General features: G+C 47.4%; 1 protein-coding gene across 3 annotated transcripts in view; it reads left to right on the top strand.

Annotated features, from left to right (window-relative positions):
- KRCC1 (lysine rich coiled-coil 1) overlaps positions 1–14,190 on the top strand; it is a 304,687-nt gene that overhangs the window by 261,920 nt on the left and 28,577 nt on the right. For all 3 annotated transcript variants that reach the window (XM_085642640.1, XM_085642641.1, XM_085642642.1), the window contains one exon: positions 9,369–9,465. In XM_085642640.1, coding sequence (XP_085498766.1) covers positions 9,369–9,465 — 97 coding nt within the window. The remainder of the gene's footprint in view (positions 1–9,368; positions 9,466–14,190) is intronic.

Below are 14,190 nucleotides of genomic sequence, written 5' to 3'. Positions count from 1 at the left end.
TTCCAAATCCTCATAATTCGGGAAAATTAAAATTCTCAGGCCTCGTGGGATTTTCTTGTTCTCAATATATTTTCGCAATGTTGCCCCATCCCACCATTTGGCCAGTTCCTGTTTTTTCAGTTTTTCCAACCTGAAAAATTTCTCCCTCAGTCCCTCATTCTTGGGAGAAGTTGTTGTGGGGATATTAGCCTTGGGCCCCTGTAATTTAAACAGGTCCCCTAATAACGCTTCCCGGTTATCATCAAAATCCATTATACGTGTGTCCCAAAATAACAAAAGGATAGTGCTAGTTCACCCAATTAAACAATTTGTTTAGAATAGGAGAGGATTTGGGGCAAAGCACAACCGCACCTATCCCTAGTGAGATTATTTAAATAGTTGGTGCTAATGACCGGAGATCCAAAGCCTCTAAATCTCCTGAAGCTACACACTTCAAACAACCAAAGCAAAATTTAATGGTCCAGCACCCAAGAAGCAACAGATATTAGACATTTGTACATGACATAAATAAATGTCGACAGTTAATCTTTCAAAAAATGGACTTTCAGCAGAGACGATTCTTGTCTTTTTTTGATCCTTTATTCAGAAATTTTCTTTCAACATATTAAAACAGACCATAGCCAACGCGTTTCATCCTCACGGACTTCTTCAGGGCTATAAACAATACATATATATACATAAAATTAAATATACATTATTTACACAAAATTTCTCATTTTATATTACACTATATACAATTCACAATTCACACAGGAGGTGGCCGATGGTGAGGTGAAAGTGTTCACAATGGTGAACATTTATTTATAGAGTCCAGGAGGTGTCCAGCAATGTGGGTAGGTCCCTTTTCTCGTTGGCTCAGGCCCAGGCTTCCAAGGTCTTCAATGAGTGCTCTTGAGTTAGTGTTGGCGTGGTCTTGCAGATGGAAATTTAGGTCTCTAAGTAGGATGTAATTGCTAACATCGAGTGCGAGTGTTGCAACAAAGTCCATGATGGTGTCCGTGAAGCTGGTGCACAATCCTGGCGGGCTGTAGATGAGAGATGAGTGCTGCCAGATGAGATGAGCTTGAACGACAGGTGTTCAATGTTGGAGAATAGCATGTCCATGGGTGTAATGCAGCTGATGGTGTTCTTGTGGATGGTGACAATTCTGGGTGTGGTGAGTGTTAGGTGTGGGTAAGTTCATGAAAACTTGCAAGAAGCACAGCAGAATGTGGCCTCGGTATTGTGTGGTGTAGCAAGGCAGCAGCGTATGGAGCGGAGGCCAATCTTGAGGGCACGGAGGGTCACAGCATGGCAGAGGGGGGAGTGCCAGGGTTCCTGGAGCTGGGCATTATCCAGGCATGGAATGGCTCAGACGGACATGTGGCACTCCTGATGAGCGCTCACGCTGTGGCAGCCGTTAAGTAGGTCCTCGGAGGGGAGTAGAGTGATGTCACTTCCTATGCAGATGGATGATGGGAAATCCAGTGCAGATGGATGAAGGGTAAAATCACCCTTACCTCCCTTTACCTTTACCCATCCGAACCCTCAAGTCACCCTCACCTCCTTTTACCTTCACCCAACCTTGAACCCTCCAGGGACCCTCACCTCCATTTAACTCTGTGCACCCCCACACCCTCTTCACCCACACCTCTTTACCTGCACCTACCCCTGAAGTGTCCCTCACTTTCATTTGCCTCTACACACCCTATAACGCTAAAGTCACCCCCATCTCCTTATACCTCTACCCACTCCTGAACCCTCATCATCCTCACCTCCCACAAGCCCTCAGGTCACCCTCACCTCCTTTTACCTCTACCTGCCCCAGAACCCTCGTCATCCTCACCTCCCTTTACCTTTACCCACCGAGCACTCAAGTCACCCTCACCTCCTTTTACCTTTACCCACCGAGCACTCAAGTCACCCTCACCTCCTTTTACCTCTGCCTACCACTGGACCCTCCAGCGACCCTCACCTCCCTATATCTCTTCGCACCCCGAACCCCTCCAGTCACCCTCATATCGCTTTACCTCTGCTCACCCATGAACACTGAAGTCAGCCTAACCTTCCTTTACCTCTAATCTCACCTGAACCCTCTTCACTCTCTTCTCCCGTTACCTCCACCTACCCCTGAACCATCCATTCATCCTCACCTCCATTTACCTCTACCCACCCTGAACCCTCACTTTCACCCACCCCATAACCCTAAAGTCATCCTCATCTCCTTTTACCTCTACCTACCCCTCTTGTCATCCTTGCCTCCCTTTACCTCTACCTACCCCTGAACGCTCAAGTCACCCTCAAGTCACCCTCACCTTCCTTTACCCACCACATAAACCTCAAGTCACCCTTGCCTCCCTTCACCCACACCTGAACCCTAAAGTCACCCTCACCTCACTTTACACCCCCTGAACCCTCATCACCCTCCCTGCCCTTTACCACTACCCACCCCTGAATGTCATCCTCACCTCCCTTTATGTCCACCAACTCCATTCCCCTCACCCTCACCTCCCTCACGAGGGGCATAGTTCCACCTGGGCTTGATAATTCTCCCTGGGAACCCATGACTTTATGGTCACATAAAACACAACCGTCTGGAGTCCCTTCCCTGTTCTCACTTATTTTAAATGTATGTTCACTGCATGCACTCTTTTTTGTCTCTTCTACAAGAAATTTTAATTGTAGAATTGTCAAATCAGTGCATGTGGGCAGGGCTCCATGTTTCTAGATGTATCCTTTTACAAATCTTTTTATCAAGTGACTGACAGCCCCACGTACTAAACCCGAGTCGCAAATAGAGGAGGGCAGGATGCAAATAGAGCGAGTCTAGCTATGTGTATGGCTTGACTCTAAGAGTCTGTGCACGAGCTGAGCCATGAAAACCATGAGCTTGTATATCGTGCAACAAACCTAATGTCAAAATATTATACGTTGAGCATGTACATCATGCAACAAATATAATGTAAAAATATGATTGTCTCTTCAAAATTCAAAAAGAGTATTTGTTTAATATGCAGAAGTCTTTCACCTCAGATTATGTCACTGTATAGACAGACATGTATTTCAAGTGGCAGTTTTTAGAAATTTTCAAGACTCTCCCCAACAACAATGGCATTAGGGAGCTAAAAGGCAGGTCCGTAGTCATGTGAACGCGAAGCATGGCCTACATTCTTTTCATAGATGGAGCAACATTACAGTGTATTACATCAAATACAAGAGGTGCTAGTACAGTGCACACCCTGAACTGGAGTATTTAAAAGCACTCCTATGTGATAATAAAGAAAAAGGAGGTACTTTGAAATAAAAGATGTGCCTTAGATCCCGCTGTTTGGACTCACAGGGAAGCAGGTATTGATTCCAGGTTATCTGGTATCACATTTTGAAATTCAGCCACCAGATCTGAATCTTTCTCCCGTTTACATCAAAGGTAATTTTGTAGGTCTCGCTAGAGCCAGCGCATGCACTGGTCTGGCGAGATATTTAGTGAGTGGCTTTAAAAGTGTCACCAGAAGCTTTTTCCGGCCACCAGCTTGCGGTTACGCGCGCGAGCAGCCGCCAGCTTTCAGCGCCTGATCGCGATCAGTTTCACTTTCGCGCGCACACAACTCCCGCTTCTCCCCCCTCCCCCACCACAGATCGTATCTCGTGGTCCCTCGCGTACGAGCGGCCAATACTTGTTGCTCTTTGCCTTGAATGTTTACATGCTCTCTTCAGCTTTAGCTGATAACCTATGTTTCTACATCCGGTTTCACCCATTCGGAGGGTGTGGAGAAGGATACCCGTGCTGGAGTGGTTGGAGTGCAATGTGTGCGTTCCCATGAGGCCGGCATGCTTTTGGCCTGTGTCCATCCATTCGACGATGACGTGGCTTTGTTAGAGCACACTCAAAGCTTTGATGTTTTTGGTTATTATGGTCTATTGAACACAAATCCAGGCGTTGACAGTGGAGGCGCATTGAGGCGCGAATCTGCTCTTACCCTTTTTTCCGTGTCTAGCATCGGCCCTGCAGTTCTTTCCTCGCACGCTGGACAGTGGCCTTACAGACACCTCGGAAGCCACCTGCGGTGAAAAGGGGGGTGCAGCCATTCCATACAAGGAAGGGTGGGGGCTCAGCTTGACAGCTCGGTAAAAGCATGTGCCTCCCCAAGGCAGCTCAGTGTGCTTCGTGCTCCAAGCTGACAATGTGCGGCTGATCTGGGATTTTCTGCCTGAGTCAGCAACGGCCTTTTACCAGAAAGGGTACCCAAAAAAAAAAAAAAGCTCATTGTGCCCGGTTTTGATTAACACCTTTATTCGTTTTCCAAAAGCCTTTCTGGGAATAGCTCTGATGGATCGTGGGTGATCGCTCTGCCCCTTTTTTGCCTAACCTGTGATTTATCAGATTAGCACAATTATCATTTAATAAAGAGACGAAGTAGAGGCACCTACTATCATCTCCATCAGAAACATTTTGCAAAGCACTTCCTCCAGAAAATATTTTTTGTGCTATACTTTTCATGTTGGGCCCTCTGTTCTTGTTCTTCTTCAGTATTAGGATAGGCAGCAACCAGCACAGGAACACACAGGTACCTGAGCTTGTAATGTTTGATACAGTATCTCATCAGGTGTTGGTCTTCAAGTGAACGTGCTGTTATCAGACTTCCTTCCCAACTGGTTAACACATTTTACCAACAAGAAACATCACAACAGCTCCTTGTTAGCCAGAGATCTGCTAGTGTTGGAGTAGGCCTTTAAATAAGTTCAAAGTCGTTTTAGGGAAATCCCCAGGTATGTGTGCAGCCCCCCCAAGTCACAAAGTAACATACATTTTCCAAAAATTGTGTTTAGAAACCGTTCTGAGGAGTTTCTAAGCTTCTAGAAAAAGGTATTGCCTGCAGTATTGGTAGCAGGGAGAAACATATTTTTTGCCACAACTGAAATTGTCCGTTCCACTGTGCCCAGAAGGAAAATAGCCTGTATATATCCTGTACCAGGAAACCTCAAACCACTTTTAAATCCTGTGCCATGACAATACATATCCAGTGTCAGTGAACATAGCCGCAGAGTCAAAATATCTGGCATCCTATTCGAGACCCTTGCCATCATGTGGCCAATAGAACAATATCTACAAGTTGTAAATCTGTGAAATGTAAGATATTGGCCATATTGCAGAGCTTTAATGTTAGAAAACCAACCTAACGGAAAGAAGACTGGCCCTGTGGTAAAGGAGCAATTCGGTCCTCATCCTCTACCTCGAACAAACAACCCCAAATGCATTTCTGCCACTTTGGCCTTTGTATATCTTTATTTCCAAAGGGCATCAAGCTCAGAATTCCAAAACTAAATATTTAATCTGACAGGTAACTCCAAAGTCTCCACGCCTCCACCCTGCTCAGCGTTACACCAAAATCCAAAAGTTGTGAGGGCAATGCATCTAACTTTGCAATTAAGCTACTTAGCTTATTGCCCCTGTGTGCTATGTTAAATCACTTTTTTTTATCACCCAGCTGCCCATTACGATGGAGAGGAACTCCCATAGGTTGCGGAGTCTGCAGTCACTCCAAAAAGAGCAGTTAGGCTTGTTGTGCATACGAACTCCGGGCAACACTACACCGACAAAGCCACAGGAAGCAGAAACATGTCCTTAGATTTTGTGTTGAGAATGCAATTTAGCAGCCTGAAGCAATCTGCTCCTTCTGCCTCTGGATAAGGCTGATGTATGCTAGAATATGCAGAAGTGCATGCTTTGACAAACTGGATATTCCCATGACATTATAAACATGCTGGCGTCTGGTATACACCATCTCATGAAGTTAAGGGAGCGCAAGACGCAATTATCATTCACCAATATTTCGAAGAGTGGGATAAGATGCCTGAGGCGGGGTGTGCACAATTGCATTCCATGCAATTGAAGTAGCAAAACATCTAGGGTCATTGGGGGTTCACTTACGTTCCCAGTTGTGGCATATGGGAGGATAGTTCACCTTTCCCGGTTGCCACACTAAAATATGGAAATGAGTGGTTGCATCAGCCGATTCCCGAGGACACTCCTGTGCCTGTCATGGGGTCCACCAATCATTGGGTGACCATACCATCTTTGAGAGATCAGAATTGTGGATGAATACGATTTCTAAGGCAGACTCGCCCATCTAGACTTGGAAAGTAAGGTCTCTCCTATGCCTTTTCCCAACCACTTTGACGAGAAGCCCTACAGTGGTGACCTACCTTGGGTCACCTGCTTACCACTGTGATGGTTCAAGTTTATGAGGCACCACTCCATCTCCAGCATCGACTTTGGGTGATTAGACTGTCAGCAGTATACAGTATCAAAAGACTATTGTCTAACAGTGGCTTGAGCCACCTTAGTGCTATCTTGGCCTGGCTTTGGTTCTGTGATGATTCAGTCCCTACTATTCAAAGTTTTAGCAATACATGTATTGGGCAATGCTTTTGTAAAAGCAAATTACATTTTCTATTCCTTAATTGTTTAACAATGCACTTATGTTGCTCTTTGGGTACCCCGTCGCAATCTGTTAACGCCTTAATACTTTATATTTATTTTTCCTAAAATGTATTGCTCTGAAGGGAACCTCAAGCTGTCATCAACTGAACCCATGTTGCTGCAAGTATTTCTTTTCTGTATAATCTTCTCTCAATTAAAATATTTGGAATATGGTTTTACGTCCGTTGGTCAATAGTGTTAAATAATATACGCCAGTCACATGCTGGCCAGTCTTTTCCCCGTATCTCCTCTCAAAGTAGAAGGCGCATGGAGGTGCTAGAACTGCCCTAGACCATGACTTCTCCTTAAACCCATCCTTTCTCACTCTGCGCAGAATGGGGATGCCAGCAGTGTTCCCGGAGTCTATCCCAAAAAGTGACTCCTGGGATGGGGTGGATGATTGCTTGCTAGCAAGCTGGACCTCGAACTTGGGCTCTGTAAAGCCTACACAGCCCTGAAGAAGTTTCACTGGCTCCCGGTTCAAGCAAGAGTTAAGTTCAACACATTTTGTATTGTCCATAGAGCAATGAATAACAAAGGTCCAGCCTTAATAAACAAGCATTGGCATAGCCAATAGGTCTCGCCTTTGGGACCTTATAAGTGTTTAACCATGCAACAGTTAATGTTGGTGCACCAAGGATATTGTGCTGCATAACTTAATACTTATAAGGTCCCAAAAGCGAGACCTATTGGCTATGCCAATGCTTGTTTCTCTTTCATTCTTGGCGCAGGACGAAAAATAACGACATAGATAGCAGCCATGTTTCAAGGCCCTCAGATTCAACCACCAATCCAAGAATGCATTTATGTGGGGGGGGGGGGATGGCACACTCCAACCACCCTACCACCCCACCCCCTGGAAGCCCCTTCTTCCATCATTTATACAATTAATTCCCCAAATTTAGCACGGCTGAGTAGTTAAGGTTTACTCCTGGAAGTGCTCCGGTATTTGGAACTTGGATACCGTCAGACCCCAGTTAGTCCCGTCCATACTCTTCGTGTGCTACTAGCTCTTTTAGGAAATAATACTCCTTTAATTTACACACAGAAAGGTCGACAGTGAAACTGAGTAAAGCCACAAAACACCAGTCTGGCCTATTTTAATTTGGAGCTGAGATATAACACAAAGTACTTAAACAGCGAGCTGCTATTGCACTTCTGATGACCCTTAGTAGTTTTCATCCAAGTCCTCACATTCTCGGGCCTTAAATTATTCACCATGATAGCTTTACAGTTCCCATTCAGAGGACTCTGAATGCTAGAATGCATGTCTGCTCTGGTAAGCCTGTAGCCTGTCTTTTCTACACTCTGTGTGAAGCATGCAGGGTGTTTGTAGGAGGTACACTGGCCTCGAGGCAGGCAGTGTATTGAGCCAGAAAGAAGTTCAAACAGAATACCTCTAGTTGGAGGGAAGGATGAGGTAGCTGGAGAAGTCTGGAATAATTCATGGTGCAGGCAGAGAAGTGGTTGGATGTTCTCCTGCAAGGAAAAATACTTAAATTCACTCTTGTGTAAGTGTGCCAAGGCCATTGAGCTGGTGTGCGTGGATATGTGCGTGTGTAAGAATGTATTCTAGAGTACAAAAGCGTTTGTCTGTACCCACTGTGGCCTATCGTTTGAGGGAAAAGTTCTGCAGAAAACAAGCATTGGCAAAGCCAGTTGGTCTCACCCTTTGCACCTGTTGGTTTTGCCGATACTGTGCAGCCTTCTGCTGATGCTGTATGGGAAGCACACAAGGGAGAGTGCAACAACGAGTGGGGGGAGATTTTGCATGGCGAAGACGCAGACAAGGGTGAGAGCAACTCTGAGTACAGGAGAGGGCAGCATAGGGTATAGGATTTTGTGGGGGCAATCGCATAAGGGTGAGATCAACCGCTGTTCTGGTGGACAGCATCAGCAGCGCTTGGTTCTCATCAAGGTCTCAAGGTATGTAGTGTAAGAGGGATTTGTGAAGTGCTGCTTGTCACCTTGAAGGTACCCAGGTGCTGAGTAGGTGAGATTAGGTGTGTGGTGAGGCTGAGCTTGAGTACAGATAGTCTCACAATAAGACTAATTGAAAAAATAGGTTTTCAGCTTCTTGCGGAATTCAAGAAGCAAGGAGGAGGCCCGGGTGTGTTGGGGGAGGATGCTCGAGGATTTGGCGGAAGGACTGCCCCCCTGGTATTGTCCCTGTAATTGGTTGCTAATATCCCTCCCCTGCTATTGTCCCTGTAATTGGTTGCTAATATCCCTCCCCTGCTATTGTCCCTCTAATTGGTTGCTAATATCCTCCCCCTGCTATTGTCCCTGTAATTGGTTGCTAATATCCCCCCCTTGCTATTATCCCTGTAATTGGTTGCTAATGTCCTCCCCCTGGTATTGTCCCTGTAATTGGTTGCTAATGTCCTCCCCCTGGTATTGTCCCTGTAATCGATTGCTAATGTCCTCCCCCTGCTATTGTCCCTGTAATTGGTTGCTAATATCCCTCCCCTGCTATTGTCCCTCTAATTGGTTGCTAATATCCTCCCCCTGCTATTGTCCCTGTAATTGGTTGCTAATATCCTCCCTCTGCTATTATCCCTCTAATTGGTTGCTAATGTCCTCCCCCTGGTATTGTCCCTGTAATTGGTTGCTAATGTCCCTCCCCTGCTATTGTCCCTCTAATTGGTTGCTAATATCCTCCCCCTGCTATTGTCCTTGTAATTGGTTGCTAATGTCCTCCCCCACTGGTATTGTCCCTGTAACTGGTGGCTCTCAGTTATTTTGTGAGATAGCCCAGTCTAAAAACAAATCTTAAGAATGTATTACAATAATGTGGGCTTAGAAAGTAGATGAGTATTGATCCTTTATATTGTGCATCATTTCAATAGAATGGCCATGACTAGCTGTGCTGCTCCCTAATTAACCCACAAATCTCTTCTTTCAACAGCTGGTCCCGGCAGCTTCATGTGTCCCATGTGCTCCATCACCTTTACTTCTATTGAAATGTACCAGTCCCATATGCAAGGAAACAAGCATCAAACCAAGTAAGTGTGGTTATACCATTTTATTATCTCCCTCGAAGTAGACACAGGTGCAGGACCGTCACGAGACCAGTGTGCTGCAACAGGAAGACCGAGATTGCCCCCCCCCCCCCCCCCCAGACCAGAACAAAAAGGATAAAATAATGTTCGAGGCATATGAGCTGCAGATCACACACTAAGGATAAGATCGCCATCTGGTGTTGGGCTCGGATGATTGCAGGTTGTTGTTGTCTTCGGAAGAAGTCTTTGGTCACGAGATTGGTGACTCCTCCCCTGGACAACAGTGCGCATGGGCATCCACTGCATCCTCAGATTGTTTTTTTCCGCCATTGGGTTCGGATGAACTTTTTTCCGCTCCAGCAGAAAACTTATAGCAATCCCTACAACTCTCATAACTTACAAACTCGACGTCGAAAGCCACATCGGACCGACTCCGGACGCGGCTGATGGAAAGGACACCTTTTAAAAAATGCCCCCAATGTGGAGCAAAGTTCCCTCATAGCGATCACCACGAGGTCTGTAATTTGTGCCTTTCACCAGACCACAACGAATCCAGCTGTCCAGCCTGCGCCGCATTCCGTTCGAAGAAAACCATCTGGGACCGGAGAGCTCGATGCCATATCATGGCCAAGCCGGTTCCGGAACCAGAAGACATCTTTGCACAGGACGTCCCTGACGATGACTCCGAAGATCTCCAAATCGTGTCCGAGGCCGACGATTCAGATCCGGGGCAGCCTGTGAGTACCAGCCCCCCTACCCAACACCACCCAAAAAGACATTGGTCAAGACTCTGCCAACTAGGCCCAGTCGCGATCCGAAAACATCTTCTGAAGCCCCGCCCTCGGGTCCGGCTCCGAAGAAAAGTAAGCCTGCAGGTGGCTCGGGCACCAAAGCAGGCTTCGGGACCGAAACCTCCATCGGACCCGAAACATCACTCGGTCCCGGCATCTCCACAGGCACCGAAACGTTCTTCGGCGCCAAAATCTCCACCGGCACCAAAAGGCTCGTCGGCACCAAAAGGCTCGTCGGCACGAAAGGCTCGTCGGCACCGAAAGGCTCGTCGGCACCGAAAGGCTCGTCGGCACCGAAAGGCTCGTCGGCACCGAAAGGCTCGTCGGCACCGAATACATCGTCGGCACCGAATACATCGTCGGCACCGAATACATCGTCGGCACCGAATACATCGTCGGCACCGAATACATCGTCGGCACCGAAAAATCCACCGGAACCGAAAAGTTCTTCGGCACCCAAAACATCTTCGGTGCCCAAACACGTCCAGAAAGACACGAAAAAGTCGGCGCCACAGCCGCCTTCGGACACTGAGGAACTCTTTCGACCTGATCCTAAGCAACAACGGATTTACATAAATCCAAAAACTGGACATGTCACAGCGGTGCCCTACAAGAAAAGGAAGCTGGACTCACCTCCTCCAGCACCTCCAAAGAAGGACTGTGCCACTTCACCCTTACGTCCTTCCTCTCCTACATTACCACCTATTCCATCCCCCCACCTCCACCGCCTGCACCTCTACCATCTCCTTCTCATACACCACCTCCGCAGGATGATGATGATTTTGGGGGAGGGGGAGACCCAGATTTCTTTACTTATCCCACTGATCCTACTGATCCCTTTACACTCCCGGACACAGCACCAGTAGATGACTGGACTTACCCTATGCCTGACGTGCCTGACCCCGCTCCATACCCCTCAAAACCCTCCCCTCCTGATGACCATTTAGGGTTCGGTCAGCTTATTAACAGAGCAGCGTCATTTCATGGTGTCACCATGCACACCGACACTCCTGAGGAGGATTTTCTACTTGATACTTTTGAACAGTCACAGAAAACAGTCCACATTCTACCCATGATTAAGGGAGTGATAAAGCATGCCACTGAGGTTTTTAAAGACCCTGTCAGGGCCAGGGTTCTCAACCCCAGAATAGAGAAAAAATACAGACCAGCGCCACAAGATCCTGCGTACATCAAGACGCAACTCCCCCTAGACTCACTAGTCATCTCCAATGCCAGAAAAAGGGCCAACTCCCAAACAACCGGAGATACGCCGCCCCCAGACAAGGAGTCTAAACTCCTGGAGGCTTCCGGCAAAAGGGTTGCCGCTCAAGCGGCTAACCACTGGCGTATCGCAAATACACAAGCCCTATTGGCTCGTTATGATAGAGCCCATTATGATCAACTGGAGGATCTCTTGCAACACCTGCCTGAACCTTTCAAAACACAGGCCACTGACCTCATACAAGAAGGCAAACTAATATCCAATGCCTCCATTAAATGTGCATTAGACGCAGCGGACACCGCCTCTAGGGCAGTCAACACAAGCGTATTGCTTAGACGCCACGCGTGGCTGCGCATCTCCGGCTTCAAGCCGGAAGTACAAACCTCCATTCTTGCTCAACCCTTTAATCAGGAGCAACTATTCGGGCCGGCAGTGGACACTGCCCTAGAAAAAATGAAGAAAGATAATGAAACTGCAAAATCTATGGGAGCATTGCAGTCCACTCAACCCAGGGGCTCCTTTCGTCGCTCATTTTATAGAGGAGCTTCCAAAAATGTGGGAACAGACAACTCTTCCACCTTCAAAACATCAGGTCAAACATCCCCTAACAAAGGATATTTTAGAGGAGGGTATCGGGGAAACCATAATAAAGGCTGGGGACGGGGCAACAACAACAACACCCGTTCCTCTACAGCCACCAAACAGTGACTTGCCACCACTCCCCCCAGACCATTCCACTCCGGTCGGGGGCAGACTTCAACAGTTCCTACCTGTCTGGAATACCATCACTACAGACAAGTGGGTAAGACAAATTATCCAATATGGCTACTGCCTCGAACTCATAAACCCGCCCCCAAACATACCACCCAGACACCGTCCCATGACGTCTCACCACCTCACGCTCCTCAACCAGGAAATACAGTCTTTGTTTCAGAAAAACGCAATAGAACCTGTTCCACTACAACATCAGGGCACAGGGGTATATTCTCTTTACTTCCTCATTCCCAAAAAGGACAAAACCTTGAGACCCATACCGGACCTCAGACTACTGAACCAGTACATACAATCAGATCATTTCCACATGATCACTCTCCAACAGGTCCTTCCATTACTTCAACAAGGAGACTTCCTTGCCACATTAGACCTCAAGGACGCATATTTTCACATCCCTATGCATCCCGCTCACAGGAAGTATCTACGATTCGTGGTAGATGGTCAACACTATCAGTTTACAGTTCTCCCATTCGGAGTAACAACTGCACCAAGGGTGTTCACAAAGTGCTTGGCAGTTGTGGCAGCATATCTCAGGAGACAACAAATCCATGTCTTCCCCTATCTGGACGACTGGCTCATAAAAGCCAATACTCTAGACAAATGCGTTCACCACACCCACCGCACTATTCAAACCCTGCACAACTTGGGATTTACCATCAACTATCCCAAATCTCAACTACAACCCTCCCAAGTACAACAATACCTGGGAGCCACCATAGACACAGCCAAAGCCGTAGCTTATCCCAGCATAGCCAGGATAGCCAACATACAAAGTCTGATCGAAACATTTCAAACACAACATCCTTTCCCCGCAAGAGTGTTCATGCAACTCTTAGGCATGATGGCGTCATGTATCTCCATAGTACCCTACGCACGCCTTCAAATGCGTCCCTTACAGGAATGTCTAGCACAACAGTGGAATCAGGCCCACGGACAACTTACCGATCTGGTGTTGGTGGACAGCCGCTCACTGAAGTGGTGGAACACCATCAACCTGTCCAAAGGGCGGCCGTTCTTGGAGCCCCTTCCACAAGTTGTGCTGACCACCGACGCTTCTCTCACAGGGTGGGGAGCCCACCTCCTTCAACACACCACTCAGGGACGGTGGACCACTCAACAAAAACAGTTCCACATCAATCACCTGGAACTTCTAGCGGTGTTCCTAGCACTGAAATCCTTCCAAGTGCATCTCCAAAACAAAACTGTCCTCATCCGCACGGACAACATGACCACAATGTATTACATACAGAAACCAGGAGGGACACATTCTCTACAACTGTCCCAACTGGCGCAACAAATTTGGAGATGGGCAATTCCCCGGAACATCTACCTGCTAGCAGAACACCTCCCAGGGGTTCAGAACCAGGTGGCCGACCTCTTAAGACGCCACACACAGCAGATACACGAATGGGAACTACACCCCAAAGTCTTACTCTCATTCTTCCAAAAGTGGGGACAACCAGACATAGACCTGTTCGCCACACCAGAAAACGCAAAATGCCCAACCTTCGCCGCCAGGTCCCGCACCCGCGATCAAAGGGCAATGCAATATGGATGAACTGGTCAGGCAGATTTGCGTACGCTTTTCCGCCTCTCCCTCTCATTCCATTTGTGGTACGCAAACTGAAACAACAGTCGCTGACACTCATCCTAGTGGCTCCCACTTGGGCACGTCAACCCTGGTTCACCACACTTTTGGAACTATCGCTAGTTCCACATCAAAAACTGCATCTCTCCCCGGATCTCTTAACCCAGAACCATGGAGAAATCAGACACCCAGATCCTCAAACACTGAACTTGGCAATCTGGCTCCTGAAGTTTTAGAGTTCGGGTACCTCAACCTTCCTCCAGACTGTATGAATATCATTAAAGACGCCAGGAGACCTACTACTAGGGCATGCTATGCTGCAAAATGGAAACGATTTGCCATTTACTGCGCTA

This window comes from Triturus cristatus, chromosome 2_2 (assembly GCF_964204655.1).
Source record: "Triturus cristatus chromosome 2_2, aTriCri1.1, whole genome shotgun sequence".
NCBI lineage: Eukaryota > Metazoa > Chordata > Amphibia > Caudata > Salamandridae > Triturus > Triturus cristatus.
The sequence above is the reverse complement of the archived record's forward strand: the minus strand, read 5'-3'. Positions and strand labels throughout refer to the sequence as shown.